Raw genomic sequence first — 24,667 nt, 5'->3', positions numbered from 1 at the left:
GCTTATAACTGGGTTGAAATTGGAGATTAATTTTTCGGGATTTGTATAATAGCGACAATTCCGAGGACTGTTGAGACAGAAGAGAGACAGGACAGGTTTGACAGCGGGGACGTTGAGAGTAATTAAAAAAAAAAAGTGTCGGTTTTTTGGTGTCGTTTTTTTCCGCCTAGCCCCTACGGTGAACGAGCGATAAGGAACTTCGTTCCAAAAACATTTTTGACTCGTTTTTATGGATATAATTTTTGCCGTTTTTCTAATCTTTGCGTCTTCTTCGCTAATCGTTCTGGGTAGCGTTGGGAGCTCAAACAGCTTATCTTTTTCTTCTATTCGTTTTTCTGTATCTCCTGGGTAATAGCAAATATCTTCAGGAGTTCCGATGGTATAGTTAGAATTGTGCGGTTTCTTGAGATCAGACTCCTTCACAGAGTCCAGAATTTCGTTCAGGTCGTTGAGTACAATCGGCTTAGTATATTGTTTCCAAAGCATCACTATAGTTCCACGTTTTCCTCTGTTTATTTTGTTCGATTTTGGGAGCATTCGTTATGGGAACAAAGGGTATTTGTCAGCGGTTTCGATTAAGGGTTGGAATCTCGGTTCGAAAGGGTATTTCGATGGAAACGAGGGATCTCAGTGATACAAGATTATCAATGGGTGCGATGTTGAAGAAATATTTGAATGGAAAATTTCCAGAACGGATGAGAAGATTCTTGACTGACTCATCGATTTAGAATTTTGGCGAGTTACTGGGTATTAAGATTTAGGTTTGTTGAATTATTCTATTAAATAGAGCGAGATTAGGATGATTTTCAGTTCGTATCGGTAGCGCGGAAAATTTCCGCTGTCCGTCGGTCGCTACTCGCGTCACAAGGAGTTTTTCGTGATTAACGTTTGGTTTCCCGGCCGATGCACCAAAAATTTATCTGACGTCGGTACGGTACCCGGTGGAAATTTTCAGATGTTAGACACTGGAATCCTTTACACAGCTACAGTTAGATTCACATCAATAGTTTGGGTCACCAATTACCGATAAAATATTGAAATAAACCGGACAACGGTCGTTCTATCACTCTAATCGAACGAACCGAGGAATGAGTAATTGTTGGATAAAAGATTTGATTAATTGGCTTACCTTTTGAGAATTATCTGGATATGATGAATTGTAGCGTAGATTGGTGATTTAACGGAATGACTGATTTTAATATATTTGGAAACTTTGATTAACTTGGATTTATTTTGAAAGTTCTTTATTTCAAGTCACAAACAACGGGGTTACTTAGTTGTTAGATTTAGAATTGATATGACAAAAATGAAGCTGAAAGCTCGCTCGCTGGAGTTTTGAACAGAGTAACTTCGTAAGAAAATTTTAAATGCAAAAGGCAAAAGGATTTTACCGCGAGACTGTACCGGGACAAGATAACGAATCTAGTGGTAAAAAACAAGAGGACGATCCGATGATCGGTCACCGTTTTTATGGGTATCGATCGCTGCGCCTAACGATCCCCTTCTTTAGCTCTTTGTCAACTGCGCTTTGTCTGCGCATCTTCCCCCTTTTCTAGGAATTAAAATGAGGGCGCGCATCTTCCCCCTTTTCTAGAAATTAAAATGAGGGCACGACATCTTCGCCGCATGTTCGCCCGTGCTCTTAGCTCTTTAGTTATTACTATATTGGAAGCTTTTTCATGTATGGTATAACGCTGCGTTGGTGCGGTGGTGTGAGTGTAGGGTAGTTGCGCCGTCAGCTTCCTATTTGCGTGGGCTTTGGTGTACGGGCAGCAAGCCCTCTTGACTATCGTGCTTCTTCCCCCTTTTCGTGGGCGTTAGGACCTGGGCCGATTTTAGCTGCTAATTCCTAATACGGTGATCACAGTGCACGTGCGCTAGAGGTGACCCATGTTTCGTGATGTCATATGTCGAGGACGTTAGTGCTGTGTGCATTTTTCGGAGTCACGATGCGCTGAGTCCTAGTCGTAGTTTACTTCTTAAATGTTCTTACTATCCCGTTCGTTAGAAAGTCGATATATTAAGATTACCATATCGGTTACTTGTTGTTTTGTTAGTTTTATAGCGTATAGAATTACATGTGTATTATAATTGATTACTATGGTTATTCACCTGGAGTGCAATAGTGATTATTTATGAAACATAGTTTCTAATTACTTAATATTATTAGAATTGCGCTGATGCGAATATTCTTAGGTGTTTGTGGTATAACAATCTTTACAGATTTAGAGTATTTAACAATTTGATAATTCGTAGTTTTGGAACAGGTTTACATATGTGCCTTTGTATAATTCTCTTCTGTAATTGTTAATTCTTATATTGATATAGATCGGCTTGGAAGGTGTTGGAACGTTTTTCTTATGTTTATTGGTTGCCTGTTACTGGGTGCTGTCACGTATACATCTTTGAGTTTATTCCTTGGTGTCGTACAATACCTGTAAGGAGCTAGGTGTACGTTTTCTTACGTTTTACCTCAAAACTGGTATAAGCCTTCTTAACCTAAAAGCGTTGATTATTGCTGTATTGATACATTAATTGTAATTCTGTTTGGTTGTTTCGCTTTAAAAGATCATCCCATGAGTCGATTCATCTACAATCGTTAAGCTCCCTAATATGTTCTCCAGATGGGCTCTGTATGGCTCCACATTGGAGATCTGCATTACCTTCAAAACGCTGCACGCGTTGCCTACAATACGGCGTTACGGTGGAAAGTATAATTCATGACGGATATTTGGTATTCACGGTTTTGAATGTTTTGCAGTCTCTGGTGTTATGGATTATTGCAGCAGTGCATCCATCTTTACATCATATTGGTTATACATTTATCTATGGTTTGACAGTCTTCTACTCTCCAGACTACACGGTATAGCGTAAGTTGCATATAGTGTAGGTCTCAGCTCAAAATGCGCAAATGGCATTATCGAGTGTTACATAATAATTACATAATAATAATTAGATATAATGGTGTTAGTTGATCATAGTGTTATTATGATAAAGATACATAATAACGTATAATAATATTATGGCTCTTTGTAGTGCGAACTACATCTCGTAACATGGTTTTTAAGCCTTGATTAGTGAACTTCATAGTTATTTCTATCTAGGGATATTCCAAATAGTTAGACATTTGTTTTAATACCTTATAGTTACAAGATTCTCGTACGTCGAGTTTTGTTGGTTGATAAAAGTGACATGCAATAATAATAGTCGATAAAATATACGGACGTTCCGGTCGGATGGTACACTACATCCAAGAATTAGCGGGAGAGAGAGAGAGAGAGAAAGAGAGAGAGAGAGAGAGAGAGGGTATGTTCTGATATACACTGCGAGCACCGTAAGGTGTGAGGTCATTTAGTATACTGCGAAGCCGTTCCTTTATAGTTGGCTATACTGGTTACTATGGGAAATCTGCCGGGGGCGTGGCTTCTCCTTGCGGCAGAAGCAGTAACTATTCTAAAACGCATTTTTAAATCAGCTTTCGTGTTCTTATGTGAAAGCGTGTATTTATTTACAGTTATTAAACTCGAATTTTCAAAAAAAATTCAATAAAATATGAAAATTTCAGTACAAGAAATTTCTGAGTTTGCAAATACTCAGCCTCGTCAGAAAAATTTTATTGGTGGTGAAGATATACTTGATGCGGGACATCTAATGAAATGTGGCCTACAGCAATCAGATACTAGTTGTGATAATGAGTATAAAATAATTGCATTCTGTCTCAAAACTTCTCGTTTCAAAGATCCACCGCATGAGATTGTGGGTGCAATATCGCAACATTGGCTTCAAAGAAAAATAAAATTTAATGTTTATTGTTTTTTATTTTTTTTGACAAATATTACACTACAAAAAATTTCATTTCATATTGATGATAAACAAATAATTATGAAATGAAATTCTATAGGTAATTACTTACATGTTGGTATGAAGTCATTTTTTGTAAAATGTAATGAAAACACTTTTTTTGACTGTGTAACCTCATTCCCAATTTTCAATGCTTTTATCCAAGCTAATCGACGATCAATAACTTCATCTTCACCAAATTTATTTTTGACTACTACAAAACTAGAATTTGCCGAAGGAAAAGTGTAAAATCGAACTGTATTGTTCTTACTAGACTTGCTATTACACCCATACACGCAGCAGAAAGTTTTATTTTTATTTTCTCGTGGTGGAAACTCCATGATTAAATTTTTTGATCAAATATTGAAATTTAAGATGTTTTTAAGTAATAACTAAGCTTATAGATAATAATTGATTACTTAATATTTAAAAAAAAGTTTAACACTTTTAAACTACATTTCTCACATATTATATTTGGTATCAGCAGTTTAAGCTTGACCTGCACAGAGTAGTTTATATTTGATCCGTCAGGTAGCGTATCTGAGTGGATGATTTCCCAATACTGTCAGTCAATAACGTGTGATGTCGGAACGGTACCTAGTGGAAATCTCCAGATGTTAGACACCGGAAACATTCACACGCAGCTACAGCTAGACTCACATCAGTAGTTTGGGTCACCAATTACCGATTAAGTATTGAAATACACCGGACAACGGGCATTCTGTCGCTCTAATCGAACGAACCGAAGAGGGAGAAATTGTTGGATAAAAGATTTAATTTGGCTTACCTTTTTGAGAGTATTCTGGATGCGATGACTTGTAGCGTAGATTGGTGAGAGGTTTTAGCGGAATAACTGACTCTAATATATTTGGTGTAACCAATATTTTTATAAGTTTGAGGGTAAGAACGATATAACGATAATTGGTTACCCTACGGCGCAGTCGCTAACCTAAATAATTATATAGAGAGAGATACTAAGGGAGAAAGATACAATTGTTGGGCGCCAGACGCACATGCGTCAACAATAGATAATCAGAGAAAAAGACAAAGGTAAAGGTAAAGGTAATAGATGAAGGTAAGGTCAGGTTCTACGACGGTTTTGCACAGTTCGCTCAGAGAGACAAGATAATGGTAGAGGGGCGGAGTCGAATCCAATAGATAAAATAAGAAACAGGTGAAGCAGGAATAATATCAAATATATTAAACAAGAAGCGATAAGTTTACTGACAAGCAAGTAGCTGAAGAGTTGGCGATGCAAGTACGATAAATGCGATAATTAACAATAGTTACAGCCAGAGAAGGGTTAAGCCAGAGAGTTAACAATTAACGGAACGTTTTCCGAATAAGCGGGAAATATGAGCAAGCTCGCGATATTAAAGGTAATGATTAACACGGTTTTACGATAGATAGGCAGAGCAGAAGAGATACACTGTACTTAAATTAAGCGGTAAGCAAATAAATCATAAAATGTGAGAAGCGATTATAACACATGCGAAATACAACAATTGAAATAGTTATCACATTACCAGAATAATCAGAAATAGGCAGACAAGGAATTATGAATTACAAGGTAGATTCAAGCGACAGGTCAAATAGAAAATTATTATAAAATATAGAGAATAAAAGATAATACGTAGTCTATAGTTTGCGGTAAGTGCGAGAGAAAGATAGATAATATTCGGTACGATAAAAGGCAATTCAAGATAAGACAAACAATATTCAAGATAATTAATAGGCAACGTACGGCAAACCAAATAGACTACGGACAACTACGATCAGCGATATTAGCGAAGAAAATAGTGAAAAAGATGTTATGCGATACGGCACAATACTCCAATGTCAAATGAACGACGAACGGGACCGCGCAGCGATATAAGATCGCTCTCGCGGTACTCTCACTAAGATACAATAATCAACGATAATAGGTAAAGAGACAGATAGAAATTAATCAGAGAAAATATAACAAAATAGCAATGCTCAATAGCTAAGATAAAAATTGATCCTTTAACGGAACGCGCTGCTAGACAGCGATATTAGACATTCAAATATTCTAAAAGAGAAAGATAATAAGATAAACAGTAGTCACTCCAATGCGTAAGCAATAGTCAATCAGTCGCGAAGTTACTTGCAATAAGACAGAGAAAGGGACAAGATAAGAGATACGAGAGAATAAGGTACGAGCCCAGGTGGCTCAAGCAGACCAACTGCAAGATAAAGAGAAAAGATACGAGCCCAATTGGCTCAAGCAGACCAACTGCAAGGTAAAGAGAGAAAGGGTTAAAGGTAAAGGTACGATATATTGCAAGTAATCTCGTGGCTTCACAAAATAGAAAAGGAACCTCACTTACGTAAAAGAAGATCTAACAGGTGCGAGAGAAAACGATGCGATAGCGGTAATCAAAGCGATAATGGGAACACTGGTACAATTAACAAAGCTGAAGGTCGGATTAATAAAGGCGCTAGTACGAAACTGGAAGTCGAGTTACAAAAGGCACGTCTGCTATGTTTGGTAACTGAACGTAGAGTGTGACGAGATTAGCGATGATCCTGATTTTCGTCGAGCTGCTGTCACGTGATTCTTCCCAAAATTTGCGGTATTTTAATTGGATCAGCAGGTAGCGTGGCCTGGTCCACGGATAGGTGGCGATAATCCCTCGCCGCTTGTTTTTCTTTTCCCTCGACGACAGGTATCGAGGTATCGGGACGTCGGAAGGTGGTTAGAGATGTTTTCCTTCAGCTATGCGGTATCGTTGGTGAGAGGGGGGGGGGGGGGGGGTCGTACTGCTCAGGTATTGCGATATTGAGGTGTGCGGCAATGTTACGTCACCGGTCTCCTGGACTTGCGACCGACTGTAACTCACTCCTTGCTTTACTGGTACTCCCCGTTGTAGCTATTTCGTCGGCGCTGCATCCCGGCCCTCGCTCATGGAAGCCCTCATGCCGGAACGATCTGGTGGTGATGGCCCTCAACCCGGATCCCCACACTAGATCCACCAGATCCACGTGGTCAGCATATCATTAGCCTATTCCACGCCGCAGTCCTTCGATAAGACGGTTCGTTAAGAGAAAACCGTCTTCTATTGGATAGTCAACGACTTAGTAGATGTTAGGGTCGGTTCAGCTCCAGGCCGATAAGTATCGTCGACGGGAGGCTTCGTTGTGTTTTTGACGCACAGCCCTGTACGCCGCCTGACGATGCATCCGAGCGGTAGAAGCATTCGTTCGTGGTTCGGCTCCTGGCCGATAAGTCTCAAATAGTTGGAGGTGCTGTTGTGCATCACGCACGACCCTTTTCGACAACTAGATAGGCATCCATCGGGAGTGGTTTCAGCGGTATTCGTTCGTCTGTAGTCGGTGGTGTTGATGTTGAGCTGGTACGTGACCCCTGTCAGGCAGTGTCCTGGTATCTTGACGTGAAGGTCTCGCGGATGGTTCTCGAAGAGCATTACAGAATTAGAAAATAGCATACAATTAGCTTAGTAAAGGGAAATCAACTTAAAGATAATTAGTCGTTCATTTTTGGAGTATTGGCCTCAGACGTGCTTTCGTTATTTTTAGCGATATTTGTACCTAGGGGAATGCGATAATTAAATAAAGTGACGGGGTACGAAATACCACGTCACATTGGATACTTTTATTAACTTTGGTTTATTTTATAAGTTCGATATTTAAAAGTCACAAAAACGGAGTTACACAGTGTAAGATCTTAAACTTAATATGACACAATGGAGTTTAAGCTCGCTGGACTTTTGGGCAGAGTAACGTTGTATGAAAGTCTTAATGCAAAAAGCTAAAGGATTTTTCCGCGAGACTGTACCGGAACTAGATGACGAATCTGGAGGTAGAAACTAAGAGGACGATCGAGTGATCGGTCGCCGTTTTTATAGATGTCGATCGTTGCGCAGAACGATCCCCGTCTTTAGTTTTTTGGTCGCCTCTGCGCACCTCCCTCCTTTTTCTAGGAACTAATTAGGGCACGACATCCTCGCGCATGCACCCCTGTTATCTTAGTCCATTAGCTATTACTATATTGTAGGTTTTTACGTATGGTATAATATATTATGGAGTCTTGTATGGTATAACGTTGCTCGGTGCGGTGGTGTAGGTGCGTGGACTTTGTTCCGTAGTTCTCCGAACTGCGTGAGCTTTTCGTTGAGGCGCCAGCCCCCTTTCTGGCCCCCCTCAGGAACTTAACTTCTTCCTGTCTACCTCTTAATGTTTTTGCTATCTTGCTCGTTACAAAGCCCATATTTCATTTTGGTTACCTGTCGTTTGTTAGTTTTATACCTGTTTCTATATAGAATTACATATGTATTATAGTCGACTACTGTCGTTATTAACCTGGAGTACAATAGCGATTGTTTATAAAACATAGTTTGTTATTTGCTTAACATTATTAGAATCGCGCTGCTGCGAATATCCTTAGCTGTTTGTGTTATAACTATCTTAACAGATTTAGAGTATTTAGTAATTCGATAATTCATGACTTTAGAGCAGGTTTACATGTGTGCTTTTTGTATATAACTCCCTTCTGTAAATGTTAATTCTTATATTGATATAAATCGGCTTGGAAGCTTCTAGAACGTTTTCGTTTCGTCGGTAAGTTCCCTAATGTATTCTTTAGGTGAAGCTCTGTATGGCTCCACATTGGAGATCTGCATTGCCTTCAAAACGTTGCGCGTGTTGCCTACAATACGGCCTTGCGGAAGAAGGTATAGTTCATGCTGGGTAATTAGCATTCACGGTTTGATGGTTTTGCAGCCTCTGGTTTTATGGGTTGCAGCAGTGCTATCTTTACATTATATTGGTTATGCATTTATCTATGGTTTTACAGTCTTCTATACTCCGGGCTATATAGTAAAGCGTATGTTGCTTATAGTATAGCTCTCACCTCCGAATGCACAAATGGCATTGTTGAGTGCTATATAATAATTGGGTATAATTATGTTAGTTAATTATAGTGTTAATATGATAGTGATATATAATAACGCATAATAGTATTATAGTTCTCTGTAGTACGAAGATATCGTAACATGGTTTTTAAGCCTTGGCTAGTGAATTTCATAGTTATTTTCATCTAGGGATATTCCAAATAGTTAGACAGTTGTTTTAATTTCTTATGGTTACAAGATTCTCGTACTTCGAGTTTGGTTGGTTGATAAAAGTAACATGCAGTAATAATAGTCGATAAAACATACGGACGTTCCGGTCGGATGTTACAAACGGAACGAATATCTCCCCAGTAAGAGCACTAAACAGTGCTCGCAGTGTATGTAGAGGACCTTCTCACTGTATACAGTCGGATTCTACTCTTTGTACGATACTTTGGTCTGTGCCGTGGCTTGTACTTCACAGCTCAGCAGTTCATTCTTTTGCTATTTTTTGCATTTTTTCAATTCTGAAATCAACGTTTTCATTTTTATAAAGCTGGAAGTATATACCGATCAGAAAAAAAATAAAATATGACGCAAAGAATAAGGACAGTTCTGATAGACCTCAGTGGAACACTTCACGTAGGCAATGACGTCGTGCCAGGAGCTGTGGAAGCTTTAGAAAGGTCCTCCAAGCTTATGTTTAAATTCTCGATTAATTAGCATACTTTGAGCATTTATGAGTGTGTGAACTTGGAGCTACTTGTAGCGATATTGCGTCTTGCATTGAATGTTGCTATTTGTTACTGTTGTGAGCCTGCCTGGTCTATTTCATAGAATTCTCTGGGAACATGATGTCTATTTGTTGTTAATACTGTATGCACTGGACTATTGTTAGTCATAACTTCGTTATTCTGTTACAATTACTTGCAGGCTCCGGAATACCAATGCATCCATAAAATTTGTCACCAACACATCAAAGGAGTCAATGAGATACTTGCATGCTCGTCTAAATAAAATTGGGTTTGAGATCGATAAAGACGAAATCTTCAGTTCGCTCAACGCAGTTAGACAAGTATTAATATCTCGTCAACTAAGTCCCCTGTTGTTAATTGATGATGCAGCAATGGAAGATTTTACAGACCTTGTCAAAGACAGCCGACAAAATGCTGTGGTTGTTGGATTGGCACCTTCCAAATTTCATTACCATGAATTAAACAAAGCTTTCAGGTCAGTTTCCCTAAGCCAGCATCTACAATTATTGAAGTTGACTCTTCACAACTTGCAAAGATCTTTTACTACCACATGCCTATAGCAGAATCTTAAAGCCAAGGGTGACATAAGAAACAATTTTGCGTAAGCAACTCATGAAAACACCTTAAATGTTGCAGTTTCTAAAAATATATGTTGGTGCGCGTTCAAAAAATACAGGAAAAATCAAGGAATTTGAGTTGGGGTATGGAAAAGTCAGAAAATTTCGAAAATAGGTCAAACACTTCGATTCGACTACTAAGGTTAGTTCTGAGTTTTTGGCACTTTATTTAAAGCTAGATTTGTGGAAGTTTTTTTGATGCATTACAGTCATGCTACTTGAAACTAGAATGAACGAAATCCTTACTACTCATTTCACTCTGTAACTTTGTATCAGGTTTTGATAATATATAAGTGATCATTTTTTAACCTTTGAGCTTTTCCAGAGAAATCTTAGATTAGCTAAATCGAATACCTTCTTATGTCGTTAGGTGCTCGTAAACTATAGAGGAACTTCCAAGTGAAATGCAATAATTCTTACCATATAAAAAGTTTTAAAGAGAATGATTAAACAATAATACATACCAATTGAACTATTTTTCGTACCTTTCAGAAGTGTTTTACTTAGTGCGAGTGGTTTTTGAGTTATTTAGAAATATGTATCAAAAAATTTTGTTTTCATGATATTTATTTGAAATCAGAAAAGAAAGTACATAATTCATTAGACATCTTATTTGTGATGATAGAATTAGGAAGATACAGGAATAAATCATAGCAGGAAAACCATTGGTAAATATCGCGGATCCCATGATGTATAGTATGGTCTTCCTAGTATCAATATGGTTGAGACTCAAAATGTATTGATCGTTTGTGTTGCTGGTTGCTTGCTTGTTTCTGAGGTATGTACATATATTAGACAATGATATCAGATAAAGTTGACCAAACCTCAAAACTATGACAAAAAAAAGGTTTATTTGCTATTGCGGAGAAGTTAGGAAAGACTGGAGATCTTAGCTAGGAAAACTGGGAAAACTCCTGGTATTTAAAAATTAATATTGTGTAGCCAGCCGAAGGCAAGACATCACTTCGAAAGTCCTGAAGACGAGAAGTTATGGAGAGTCTACTGAATGAAAAAAAAATTTGTATGTGTATCAAAATTTATTTAAATCACTTCGTGAATGCTGCAGACTTCTTTTAGAAGGTGCATCATTGATAGCTATCCATGAAGGACGATACTACAAGCATGAAGATGGCCTGGCATTAGGACCTGGACCGTTTATAAAAGGCTTGGAGTATTCCTCAAATGTGAAGGCCGAGGTAGTTGGTAAACCTACGGCTGAATTTTTCAAAGCAGCCTTAGGAACTGCAAGGCCAGAGGAAGCAGTTATGATAGGCGATGTAGGTTTTATACAGTACATGACTTTGTTCTAATATTGGTTAACAACGATGTGTCATGGATATCAATTTCAATGTAAGGATGTGAGAGACGATATCGCTGGAGCCCAAGCACTTGGCATGAGAGGAATCCTTGTGCAGACTGGAAAATACAGGGAGGGAGACGAAAACAAGATATCGCCAGGACCGTATAAAGTATGTTCGTCGTTTGTAGAAGCTGTCGAAGCTGTCATACAAGAAATAACTTAAGCATTTTGGTTTATAACTGGCGATTTAGGTAAAAAAAAAAAATTCATTTAGAATTAAGTCAATAAAAAGAGCGTTAAAATAATTCACCTGCAAATTCAGATTTTCCCAAGTCATGAATTACGCTAATATAAAGGGGAGGCCATAGTTAAATCCCGACCTTAATATAATATTATAAAATATCGATTATACTTGTACGAGTGATATTCCGCTTCAATTTGCCTAAAAAAGAACTCATCGTTCCTAAAATGACAGGAACATTGCTCGAAAAAAATTAGAAATGTGGGGTAGAATAGAATCTCCCATACATACATGCATTAATTGAATTGACTGATTAAGTTGACATGACATGGCGTTGCTTACTTTATTATTATTATCATTAATATAGTTCATGGTTTTATTCGTAAAACAAAAATATGTAATAAGTTTTCAAATTAGCATAAAACTGAGGTCAGTATTTCAACGTGGACTTTTATTCCACACTGGGCATTTTACCTCTGCCTCCCATATGTTGGCACAGGTATAATAAAACTAGCAGATTGCTAAATTAACGTTGGATATACTTGCCTTTATTATAAAGAATGCATGTTGTTATAATAAAAGCTTCAGCAAGAAGAAAAACGTTTCTATAGTTACGATACAATATGGCGTCTGCCACGAATATTTGAATACATTTCTAACACCATATAATTTCATTCAGTTATTACTTCGGAGTAACGAAATGACAGATTTCAAAACTCAATTTGATGATATTCAATTAATTAAAAAAAAAAAAAAAAAATGAAGCACTTCAGACCATGACAATGAAATTGCGTCTGTAAATTAAAAAACTACTTTCTGACGAGTATACTATTTTTGGTATCCCTCAATGTTTGTCCGGTTCTCCTTTTCCATACCCTCATCGCAATATAAACTGTAAGTAATAAGTTCGAGTGGTTAGAAGTTCAAATATTGAATAACTTTTTAGTTTTCAACACCTTCGGTGATATAAGAAAAGGATTGGTTTCGGTCGAAAATTGCTTTTTCTTATTCCTGTTACGTCCCAGCCGATAATTACGGCTGCACCCTCTCTGTATCGTAACTTACCGGCGTGCAATTATCATAAGAGAGCACACATGCTCATACCATAGCCTTTAAGAACCATATAGATATAGATTTAGTTATCATCTTGGTGTGTAATGGTCACGGACCAACAATCGTTCATATAATATTTTCATTTCTTTATTTTATATCCTCAATTTCAACTTAGACTCGCGAACTCTCACTGACCAAACTTAAGGGATCGTCTCAGTGTGAAATTTTCAAAAAATTGTTTTTTTTTTTGCATTATCGTATAGTATACACTGTTCTAAACATTCTCTCAAATTTTTAAATCGAAATTCAAATTATTACGGTCGCTACAGCGTTTCTTGTAGAAATGGAACGGGTTTTCTACCTGCGCGAGTACTAAGGTGCTTAGGTTCTATAACCTTGCAGAATAAACTGTCCAAGCATTTCAGTTCGTTTTTGACATCCACCACGGATAGACGTACGAGAGAAACCCCCAAGAAAAAAATCAAGACCTGGCATCGCCGATTGATCGTAAGTAAACGATTTATATAAACTTTTCCAACTTCAATCTTTAAACGCGTTTTTCTCAGAATGGTGTTTTTCAAAACGGTTTCCACTCTCAAAGGAAGAGTTTTAAAGATATCTAGTTCCAATTTCGGGAGAACATTTTAAACCTCATTCTTTATCGCGCTATGGAAGCTTTTTTTTTTTTTTTTGAAAACTTCCTATTTTTTTTACGAAAAACTGTCGAAAAAAAGGGCCACATTCGACACTTTTTGTTCAAACCGCCGCCATTTTGTCAAATTTAAAAAAAAAAAAAAAACCCTCCATAGCGCGATAGCGACTTTCCTACAGATCAATAATCTTTTTGAAATTTTTTTTTCAGATCAAAATTGCGGCCGTCATCGTGGAAACCGTGCAGCACCTTTTTTTTCACGTGAAATTACAACAATTTATACAACAATGATGCACTCAATAAATAAACTTTAAAAAATCATTTTGTATTCTTCATAAACGTACTTATTTATGGAAAAAAAAACCGGACCGATTAGTTCATGTGAACATTAAAAAAAAAATTCGCAAAAATCAGTGATTTTTCGGAGTGTCACACTGAGATCCCTTAAGGAACGTGAGAGAAGACAAGACGAGCAGTTCACACGGTATCATTCTTAGAATTCAAATTTGCATTCTTGCAATTAACTCTCTTGTCAGCATTGCACCGATTGGCCTCTTCAAGACCAATTGTCTTGCAGTGACGTATCCAAAAACCAATCAGGAGTCTCTTCCAGACCTCCCACTATTCAATATCCTTTTCGAATTAGACAGTTGCAAATTAGAATCACTTGAGACATCAAAAACGACAGAACCAGTTTAGACGACAGACCATTACACACCTCAAAAATAGAAAACCTTATAGATCATTCTGTTAGAGCACTCATCTTCCGAAACTTCGAACTTTAGAACAGCTAAACAAGTGAATAACACTAAAAACCCACATCTCGAAATTCAGTTAACGAACGTATTATTTTTAATAAACGTGTATTCTGAATTAAAGTGTGTATGTAGAGCGAATTATTTCAAGTCACCCATAGTGATAGTTGGCACGACCCACAACAAGTTCCAGATCGAAACAGGCTGCTCTCGACGTTTGTCCCAGATCGTAACATTCCGACGAATCTTTACGTTTTCAAACTAGTCTAGTCGATAAGCTCAAAATGGTCTAAAATAGAGATACTGCTCCTAAAATTATGTGCGATAGCTCATTGGATTCGGAATGACGCCTAGACAAAGGTGCTAAAAAAGTTTATCAGCACACAAAAAATTGCAAAAGTTATAACCAATTAAAGATGAAAAAAAAAAGGCATTTCGTTTTTCGCCAATATCTCATAGACTATTAATAGTTCTGAAATTTTAAAAAAAGATTCTTAAAGAAGAGGAAATTTCCAATAAAAAAACTCTAGCTCTCGGTACTCTATCTCCATTGTTTATAATTTTAATTTAACGCTGAAAATGGGTCTCCGCGCTTCGTTTTTAGGTCGCGCACGCGGCGTCAAAAGCGAGTACGACACATTGATTAATTTTTTTAGGGTATTGAATTTTTATTTAAAATTTGTTAAAATGATGGTGTGTTTTGAACACTTCAAAAAATTTATCCCCGTTGGAAATTTTACTTGAAGATAATATTTCAACAAGTTAAACGATTGTTAAGTAACAAAATTTTCTCGAACTTTCGTCTTCATTGTAAATGAAAAAAAATGTTTAAATAATTGTCACAAAATATTTCGCTTCGTGGAGCCTTTCTTATATACATAGTCAACAATATCACGCCATAAAAGTTGAAGAAATATTCATACTTTGTTTGTAATAATTTTTGTACTCGAACAAAAACTGAACAATCCAAGTAATACTGTTAAAAAAAATTTTTTTTTTCCTAATCATGATATTATCGTTTTTTTATTAATACAAGATATTAATTGATTTTTTTTTTTTATTTATTAATTGATTCAAAATTTTTTTTCACAACTTTATTATACACTTCTCGCAAAAATTAACGGAACAGCAAAATTTTCGAAATTTTTTGGTGATTTTCAACAGGTTGTATTTCAGTGAAAAATGGTCGTACAAGAAATAAAAAAACAAAGCTTTTGAAGCTTGAAGACTCTAGTTTTTGAATTTTTTGGTTAAAAATTTTTCGAATCACTATTAGCCATGCAATCCTTGGATAAAGCACGAAGAAAATATTTTCAAAATTTTTTACATTTTTTTTTTACGCTCTACGGGCATGGAAAAATTTTTCCGAGCTAAACCAATGCATTGGTCGCATAGCCTGTTTATTCAGCTTAAAGATGCTTTTTTTTAAACCTCGATACGACCATTTGTCTTCGAGATATCGAATTTTGAATGCCAAAGGATCCTTTTTCACTCAACTGCCGATATCTCTGGAACTACTGGTCGTACAGCGAGCCGAAGGGCAGTTTCTTTTTCTGCAGAAAATTTCCTACAAAAATCTGTCAAGGTTGAGGTCAAAAAAATTTTTTTTCCACCTGTAGCGTTAACGTGAAAAAAAAGCAAAAAAATGCCATTTTGCTTTTTTTTTGGATAATCGACTGTATCTTCGTCAATATTGGGGGGAAAGCTTAGGTTAGAAGAAAATTTTACAGCCTAATGTACCCCAAAGGTCCCTGTAAATCGGTAGATCGATCGGTTCAGCGGTTTTCCTGGACCGATTGATTGAAATTTTGAAAAAATCAAGGGAACAAGGTTTTTGTTTCTTAAGGGACCTTGTTCTCTTAATTTTTATTGGAAATTTCCTCTTCTTTAAGAATCTTTTTTTAAAATTTCAGAACTATTAATAGTCTATGAGATATTGGCGAAAAACGAAATGCCTTTTTTTTTTCATCTTTAATTGGTTATAACTTTTGCAATTTTTTGTGTGCTGATAAACTTTTTTAGCACCTTTGTCTAGGCGTCATTCCGAATCCAATGAGCTATCGCACATAATTTTAGGAGCAGTATCTCTATTTTAGACCATTTTGAGCTTATCGACTAGACTAGTTTGAAAACGTAAAGATTCGTCGGAATGTTACGATCTGGGACAAACGTCGAGAGCAGCCTGTTTCGATCTGGAACTTGTTGTGGGTCGTGCCAACTATCACTATGGGTGACTTGAAATAATTCGCTCTACATACACACTTTAATTCAGAATACACGTTTATTAAAAATAATACGTTCGTTAACTGAATTTCGAGATGTGGGTTTTTAGTGTTATTCACTTGTTTAGCTGTTCTAAAGTTCGAAGTTTCGGAAGATGAGTGCGCTAACAGAATGAAAATTTTTCCATGCCCGTAGAGCGAAAAAAAAATGTAAAAAATTTTGAAAATTTTTTCTTCGTGCTTTATCCAAGGATTGCATGGCTAATAGTGATTCGAAAAATTTTTAACCAAAAAATTCAAAAACTAGCGTCTTCAAGCTTCAAAAGCTTTGTTTTTTTATTTCTTGTACGACCATTTTTCACTGAAATACAGCCTGTTGAAAATCACCAAAAAATTTCGAAAATTTTGCTGTTCCCTTAATTTTTGCGAGAAGTGTATTATAAATATTATGAGTTTTGAAAAAAAAAATTTTTCCCTAACAAAAATTTTTACTTGTTTATAATCGTTTTTTTATATTTCTATTTTTTAAATAATTAGTTAAGAAGTTATTTTTTATCTAAAAATCATAATTGACAGTCCTCTATAAAGTAACAAAAAAAAATTTTTTTTATCAACAATTCCATTGCTTATTAACTTATCAATCTGTTATAAATAAATTTTCAACTTTGTTATATTTTTCTTCTCAAACTTATAAAAATTACAAAAACAACCATATATAACAAAGTATAGAAAAAAATTTTGTTCAATTTTTTATTTTAGTTTTAAAAAACACGTGCTACAAAAGTTGCAGCGGCTGCTTTATTTGTCTACTAAAAAACTAATATAACTCTTAAACTATCACAGACACGAAATGTTAGTGCTAATCTGTTGTTATGAGCATTTGTTTATAAAAACTGATGTTTTTTTCGATGTTTTGGGAACTTTTATGACTTCTAACTTTTTAAATAATACAGATACGGTCATAGATCTTCAAGGCAATTCTGTTAAGTAATAAAATATATCAACGTCATTTTTCAATAAATTTATGCCATTTTTCTCTACAAGTTATGGTTCTCTCTCTTCACAGTTATTATTTTGCCTGTAATATTCATCATTTACTTTGAGTTCTGTACTTTACAATGAGCAGCTGCTTCTTTCAGAGGCCAAGTCTTCTAGTATTTCGACATTATCTTGCCTAAGTGAAACGTCTTTCTGTTCCAACGGGTTGATGATATGGTAGGAATGGTCTAAGTGACTGTGAAACATACAAAATAATAACACTAGTTTATATGGTTTTTGTTCGTAAAATGAAAAGTGATTTTTCTCAACAATTGAGGTGCACTCAGTTTCAAAAAAAATATAGAAATATCCAACACGTTGTTACGTCCGTGAACGTCGTTTATTCCCGAGCGGCAAGGAATAAACTGGTTCGGCTTCGCTTTTACATCCGGGGACAACCAGAAGTTGGGATAAGTGTTGTGTTATCAATAGATAACACTGATCGGAAAGAAAAAAAGAAATAAGGTTTCAGACATAAACCCTTGAACTATTTATTCTTATGAAAATAGAGTTTTTCTAACTAACTGCCACATGGTTCGACTCGTGTTTTGGCCAGTGCCGGCGCTAGCCCACGGCTGGTCCCGGGCGAGCCTTGAAAATCGGGCCCCTTATCAGAAATTTTTGGACCACTGAAGTCTTAAAGTGGGACTTTGCGAGATTTTTTGTTCGCAAAAGATGCTATAATATCGCTGAAATTCAACTCGTTGCAAATTCCATGCTCAATTGACATCGCAGCTAAACCATTCAGTCGATCTTGGCACATAGTGGATCGCAGGTAAGTTTTGATGAGCTTTAGCTTTGAGAAGGTCCTTTCACCCGACGCGGAGGTTACTGGTAATGTTAAGAAAATTCTTAAGGTCACAGTGAAATTTGGATATATCTCATCCAGACCTTTATCAATAATGTGCGATATCATAACGAGTGCACTCAAGTCGGTCATTCCAGCGGCTACGAAGTAAGCTTTTAAAGATTCCAGTTCTTCGGCAAGCTCCCGACCATCAATGTCACTGTTCTCGTCTTCACCAGTCAGATAATTTTCTAAAGCCTTGGACTTAGTCAAAATTTGGGTTCTGTCCAATCTCATAAAGTTATCCGAGTTTCGGATGATACTAAATGGTTCACAAACGTTTTGGGTCATTTCGAAACGTTCGCGTAGGCTTGATATCGCTATATCGCATAATTTGTTGAAAAATTCAATTTCTAACCTTTTCATCGGATCGCTAGGTCGTTCGTCGTGCTGAGACTCATAATCAAAGAATCGTCTTGTTCGTGGGGTACGTGATTCGGGTAAAGTTTGTGAAATATCTAACTTCTCAGCCATTTTTTTAGCGGTGGCTATGCAAGTTTCGAAACCGGATTCTCGAAAAGTTTGTAATTGAAGAAGAGCACCATCAATCATGTTCATCGCAGTATGCAAATCAACTTTCGGACATTGTAAAGCTTTACTGATTTTGTTGATCACTTGCAGTACATCATACCATACTACCAATCTAATCAGAAAAGACAATGACTCAATTTCGAAACATAGGCCTCTCAGTTCCGATCTCAGCTTTGCATCTTTACCTTGCGACATTCGACAAAGTTCCTGCAACGCATCTCTGATTTCTGCTACTTGGAACCTCACAGTTTTTACAGCATTTATTTTCCCTTCCCAGCGAGTTTTAGGCAATGATTTCACACTGATATTAACATGCTCCTTCAATATTTGCCACCTCTGGGTTGAAGCAGCGAAGACTGCGAATAGCCTTTGAAGAACACCAAAGAATAGTTCAGCTGTGACGGACGAATGTCCGGCATCTGAAACTACTAGGTTGAGGTTGTGACAACTGCAGGAAACGAAAAACGCTCTTTTATTATCCTTCAAAATTCTGGCCTGAACACCACTATTTTTACCTTTCATATTACTGCCATTGTCATACCCTTGACCCCGACAGTTATTCAATTCAAGATTGTTTGATTTCAAGATATCTAACAACGTTTCATACAATCCCTTACCCGTTGTATCGTCTACAACAACGAAGCCAATGAAATGCTCGCAAATTTCCACGGTGTTTTTAGACACAGTGACAAATCGAACAACGGCAGTCATTTGTTCTTCATGACTAATATCGGAGGTGCAGTCTAAAATTATGGAGTAATATTTCGCGGCTACCACTCGCCTGCTAATTTCTTTGAAAATTGCATTACCCAGTATGTCAATGAATTCGTTCTGAGTTTCCTTTCCCAAATAGTGAACGCGCTGGAGGTCCCCACTTTGAACTCGACGTACATGTTCGCTTAAAATAGGATCGAATTTCGCCATCAGTTCAACTTGGCTCAAGAAATTACCGTTATTCGGCTCGTATAATCGATCGACAGTACCTCGAAATGCCATATTCCGCTTAGCTAAATGCTTAATTATTTCAACGAGTCTTTCAAGTACTTGTTTCCAATAGGTTTCCTCTCTTTGGATTAAATTTTGATTCTCATCATCGATGGTTTTTCTACAATCTAAACGGACTTCGAGTTCTTTCCAGTCTGTCATGCATTCAATGTGCATTTTGGATTTTTCATGCGAGCTCAAACTGTCTTGCAAGTGCCGCCAGGATCTAAATCCGGTCGATTGCAATTGGGTTGGAATGTTGCGGAGGCCGAACAATTTGCAACAAAAACAATAAACGGAATCCTTAGTCTCTGAATAAATTAACCAGGATCTCTCCATTTTTTCGCCATTCTTCAGGGTTCGATAACAATTTTCTATGGTGAAGCGCCGGCGATCTGTATCAAAAGGAAAAATTGTATTCCGATCTATTTTTGTAGGCCCTAGCTTTACCAATGCTACGCGTGAACTGTCGCTGATGTTATTCGGCCACTTAGCAGGATCTTGCCAATCAATATTTGATACTGTAGAATCTTTTTCTATAACTTTTTCTGCCAAGTTGTTTCTATCTGTAGCTATCGTCATATCTCCGGTATTCACTGACTGAGCGTCCAAATTTCCATCAGAATCTACGGTGGCCTTGGAAGGTGGACAAGCGGGGTCTAAATCATCCGTGGTTTGGCTAGATTCACCACCCTCATTATCAGACCTCAACCGCTTAACATAGCCTTGAAAAAAAACAGCACTTTTTTTGTCCGCTTCACATCGAGCTTTTTTTAATTTCCGCTTTTGGGACCCTGATAAGTCTTTGGGCTTGTTCATAAGGACTATCGACTATGACTTGTGCAATCCAACAATTACAAAAATAAATTCAGAAAAATTCGATCAAATCGTAATTTATGCAATGTAAGTCAAGTTGAACGCGGTTAATTAATGTTAAGTAATATGAATATCCGTAGAAATGCCTATATTAAAGATTGTGCCCTAAACGTGATCGGCCGCTGCCTGACCGGAACGTCGGCAGCTTCTGAATAAATGTCTCGTCGATATCCGAGAGTTTGCAAATTACTAGTAATTTCAAAAGAGCATCGAGAATAAAAAATAAGAAACAACAATAGGTAGCGAGAAAATTTTCAAGAAATGTTCACGTTGTTGAAAGAGTTCCTATGGAATATGCGAATACAGCGGTTCAGCTAGACAGAGCGTAGCAGTGAATCCACAGTCCATACAAGTTACAAGCAGCGTGGTCTGATAGTATCTCTGGGCACGCCGCGCCGCACGACGTAGCTTGACGTTTGAGCTATAAACTGGCGCATGCGCAGCAGCCGAACAAATTGTGGTGGGGGCCGTCGGTCCAGCCAACACCCCGCGCGGTCCGTGCTCGCCGGTAACCTAGTACAGCAGCGTGAGCCGTACAATGTTTCTACAAGGGCCCAATCGTTCAACCTCATTTTATAATTTTTTTTCATATTTTTTTTCTTACACCTATCATCTCGATGTTCACACACAGGATAATGTATTATCGCAGTTAACCTTATTCCGAAAAAAATTCTTATTTTCTTCAGTCTTTGGGCCCCCTCGGGAACAGGGCCCCGGGCGGTTGCCCGGTTAGCCCATACCTAGCGCCGGCGCTGCTTGAATACCGCCACTCTACCGGGATGTACGCGAACGTACCTGAGCCTAGCCAGCCATACAACGGGTTCTCTATTTATCTTTTTTGTACGGTTTTGTGTTATTTTTGTATTATTGTTTGAAAATCGACGCTAACGCGTCTGGCGCCCAACCTAATTGATTTTGTTATAGTTTGATATTGTGAATAAGTAGAGAATCGCGCCAAAGTGTCAACGGTAAGTCCTCATCCGAGGGTAACAGAATTTAGCGTTACAGTACAAAAGGAAACTTACACTAGAAAAAGGGGGTCTAATATATATATACACAATAAACTTAAAACTACTCCATAATTATTAACCCTCAGGCTCTGCAACAAACAAATAAATATTGGTTAAACTATCACCTTATGGAAACCTGCAAGGGGGACCGCGTAGGTCCTATACCGACTCGTCGCGTACCTACAGCTCGATACTAACGAACGAACGGTGAAATTAGTTGACCATTTACCAACATTAACCATAATTAACTACATCTAAATGCATGGACCATTAGGCTCATGGTAACAAGGACTTCAGTAACAAATAAGATAAAATAACCATACCCTGTCGTATCACGGTGCCTGGTTTCAGGCGCCCGTCGGCGTATAGAGCCTCAGCCTCCGTGGCCACGTACAGACTAAATTCGCCAATGCAAAGGCCACACTTACAATTAGCTCCCGACAGCCTCAACACCGGACGGGCGCAATTATCGCAAATCATCAGGATGTCGAGTGGCAGCGCGAATAATGCGTGGCAACCCAACCTAACGTAGGGTCTCTATTCCATAACCACACAAATGCAGCAATACCCCCCCCCCCCCCCGCAGGGTGGGCGCCGCGCATCGAAATCGGTGCAAAGCGTTTTTTTGCAAAAGCTTGCCCATAAGGCGGTCGCCGCTCCTTCAGCAAACCACAAAAGGGCAAGTCACAACGCTCAACGGCCAACAACACATCCTTCATGAGTTTGGTTAAAAATAACCTTGGTCGAACTAAAACAACAAAACACAATTAAAATCCCATCCACACAAACAACGTGAGACACGACCAACAAAATCAACCGATATCCATTTCTGATCTTTTTCTTTCTTTTTTTTTTTCCTCCTTCAAATTTTTCTCCCCCAAACTATTTTCCAACGTTAGACTCTCCCAAAAACAAAAGGTGACTGAGCCCGCAGGGGATTCAGCCGGGGTCTATGTAGGCCCTCGAGAGTACCCAAAATCTTGGTGAAAATCGTAAACTAAGGCCCAACTATGCCACACATTCACACACACACATCACACCAACCCAAGATTAAAGGGTGGTACACCAGGAGAGGGAGTAAGGGTGAACCAGAACACATAAACACGCCCGCGCATATCCACATACTCTATGCTCACGCATTTCCCGTACGCTTAGCGATCAAAAAGGAAAAAATTTAAAACTTACGCTTCCCCTACCTACTCTAAGAAGACACATATCCAACCACCGCAATTCCCCGCTGAAAGCCACCCGCTCACAATTAATAATCCTCATCAGCATTATGATTTCAACTACTACATCAACATTTCACTTTTGCAGATGAATCCCTTGGCAAACCAGGAAAAATTGGTTATACTATTCGCTGATAGATTTTGGCCAGATATGCGAACCTTAGAAATAAATCGTGCTGTTAATATTACTGTCGTAATATGCTATAGAACCATACCAGATTGAGTAAAGAGCATGATCCGTCAGTTGTTATGGAACGACGATCTGCCACCAAGAATCTATAATTATAGCGTATATACCGACTACATCATTAACGATATGTATACCACCGTCAATCATCTCGACTACGGCAACCACCCGAATAGCATAGTAATGATCAAAGACGTAGATGGCGACATATTTTCAGTACTTTTGATGGTCAAAATTACAAAAGGTCGAGCAACACTTCATAATCGACAATCTGGCAATCGAAATTCCTAACGACGATAACGATGAACTAATAAATCAAAACCATGACGAGACCCACTGTCGGGTGCGTAATCAAATAATTCTATTACCACAACTAATTATGCCGCGCATAGATATCTCTAGTTTAGGACATCGGATATATGTATAGCATACATTCAACAATAAGATAAGAATAAAGAAACACCCAACCCTTATGTAGAGATGACAGCTAGTGTACGATGAAATGTATACAGTTACCACTCAAGACAGAACCTGCGCCTTTTCGAAGGAAGGACGTCAACAATTATGTGGGTACGAGTTGATTCAAACCGAACACACAAAACTACTCATCATCGAGGAGCCAACTAAAAATGCGTTCAGTCACAAAAAACCCATAGTGATCAGTAACCTGGACATTTTCACCTATGTAAACTCAAAATTCGTCTACGTGAAAAGACACATGAGAATGCAGATGTCAGCCTTATACCGAGACGTACTCTCACAGAAATGCAAACTGGAACAACAAGTCTTACGGAACTTATTGACCACCGCAGCCCTAACGCCCGACGACTTCGCGCATCAGCTGATGAAAGAACCTGGCCACATGGCAACAATAGCACGAGAGGTAATTCACGTGATCAAATGCATACCACTTGACGTAAAGGTCAGAAAGACCAAGAACTGTTACCAAGAATCACCGGTACTCAGAGGAAACGCCAGCATGTTTGTATCACCAAAGAGTCGCATGTTGTTAAAAACTGGAGTACAGATAGAATGTAACGCTTTCATCCCAGTAATGTTCAACCTCGATAAGAAATGGTATAAACTACTACCAGAATTAACCGAATCAGTGAAAGTAGGTACAATCGAACCTTTGACTACACCAACATGGAAATACATTAACCCCAATAATCTAGCCGCCAGTGAAATTTACTACCCAGAAGATCTGGAACGACTAAGAGATCATATCATGTTCCCAGCAGAAAGATCTGGAATATTGAACGACATAGCAAGAGGAATGTCAGGACAAACCATAGCCAACCAACAATTATCTATCATGCAATTTCCAACCGAAGAAACAATGCAAAAAATAGCAAAGGACACATGGACGAAAATGTGGGGCTGGTTCGTAAGTTTTGGCACCCTCACCGCAGGAGGAATCGGAATTTGGGTAACCATCCAAATAACCAAATTCATCCTTGACACAATAATCCACGGATATGCTGTGAAAAACGCCTACGGGTGCAGCTTTCACATGCTTGGAGCCATATGGAATTCCCTGACAAACCTGCTCTTACATTTAGCTAGACAAAAGCAAGTGGAAGATACGGGATCCAAAGAATTACCTAACAATCAAGCTAAGCCACCCCTAGAACCAAAACCTTTAGATATATCCTGGAA

At 37.9% G+C, this 24,667-nt stretch overlaps 2 protein-coding genes across 2 annotated transcripts; one reads left to right on the top strand and one right to left on the bottom strand.

The window, feature by feature from the left end:
• The first annotated feature begins 9,135 nt into the window (after window positions 1-9,135).
• Window positions 9,136-12,719, top strand: LOC124182977 (haloacid dehalogenase-like hydrolase domain-containing protein 2). Its single transcript, XM_046570867.1, has 4 exons — window positions 9,136-9,397; window positions 9,645-9,941; window positions 11,150-11,360; window positions 11,439-12,719. Exons 1-4 carry the CDS (start codon window positions 9,303-9,305, stop codon window positions 11,604-11,606), a joined length of 771 nt encoding a protein of 256 aa, XP_046426823.1. The 5' UTR covers window positions 9,136-9,302; the 3' UTR covers window positions 11,607-12,719.
• Window positions 12,720-17,981: 5,262 nt separating this feature from the next.
• LOC124181979 (zinc finger MYM-type protein 1-like) lies at window positions 17,982-20,525 on the bottom strand. The gene has a single exon (XM_046568752.1). The coding sequence runs from the start codon at window positions 20,523-20,525 to the stop codon at window positions 17,982-17,984; it is 2,544 nt and encodes an 847-aa protein (XP_046424708.1).
• Window positions 20,526-24,667: the final 4,142 nt, after the last annotated feature.

Source organism: Neodiprion fabricii, chromosome 5 (genome assembly GCF_021155785.1).
Source record: "Neodiprion fabricii isolate iyNeoFabr1 chromosome 5, iyNeoFabr1.1, whole genome shotgun sequence".
In the NCBI taxonomy this organism is placed as follows: Eukaryota; Metazoa; Arthropoda; class Insecta; order Hymenoptera; family Diprionidae; genus Neodiprion; species Neodiprion fabricii.
This window is presented reverse-complemented; position numbering and strand designations above follow the sequence as displayed.

What these genes read in the sequence shown, in the direction of transcription:
- LOC124181979 (XM_046568752.1), bottom strand. Translation starts at nt 20,525, where the DNA reads ATGAACAAGCCCAAAGACTTATCAGGGTCCCAAAAGCGGAAATTAAAA.
- LOC124182977 (XM_046570867.1), top strand. Translation starts at nt 9,303, where the DNA reads ATGACGCAAAGAATAAGGACAGTTCTGATAGACCTCAGTGGAACACTT. An exon ending in GCTGTGGAAGCTTTAGAAAG is followed by an intron (nt 9,398 to 9,644) that starts GTCCTCCAAGCT and finishes AATTACTTGCAG; the next exon opens with GCTCCGGAATACCAATGCAT. An exon ending in GAATTAAACAAAGCTTTCAG is followed by an intron (nt 9,942 to 11,149) that starts GTCAGTTTCCCT and finishes TGAATGCTGCAG; the next exon opens with ACTTCTTTTAGAAGGTGCAT.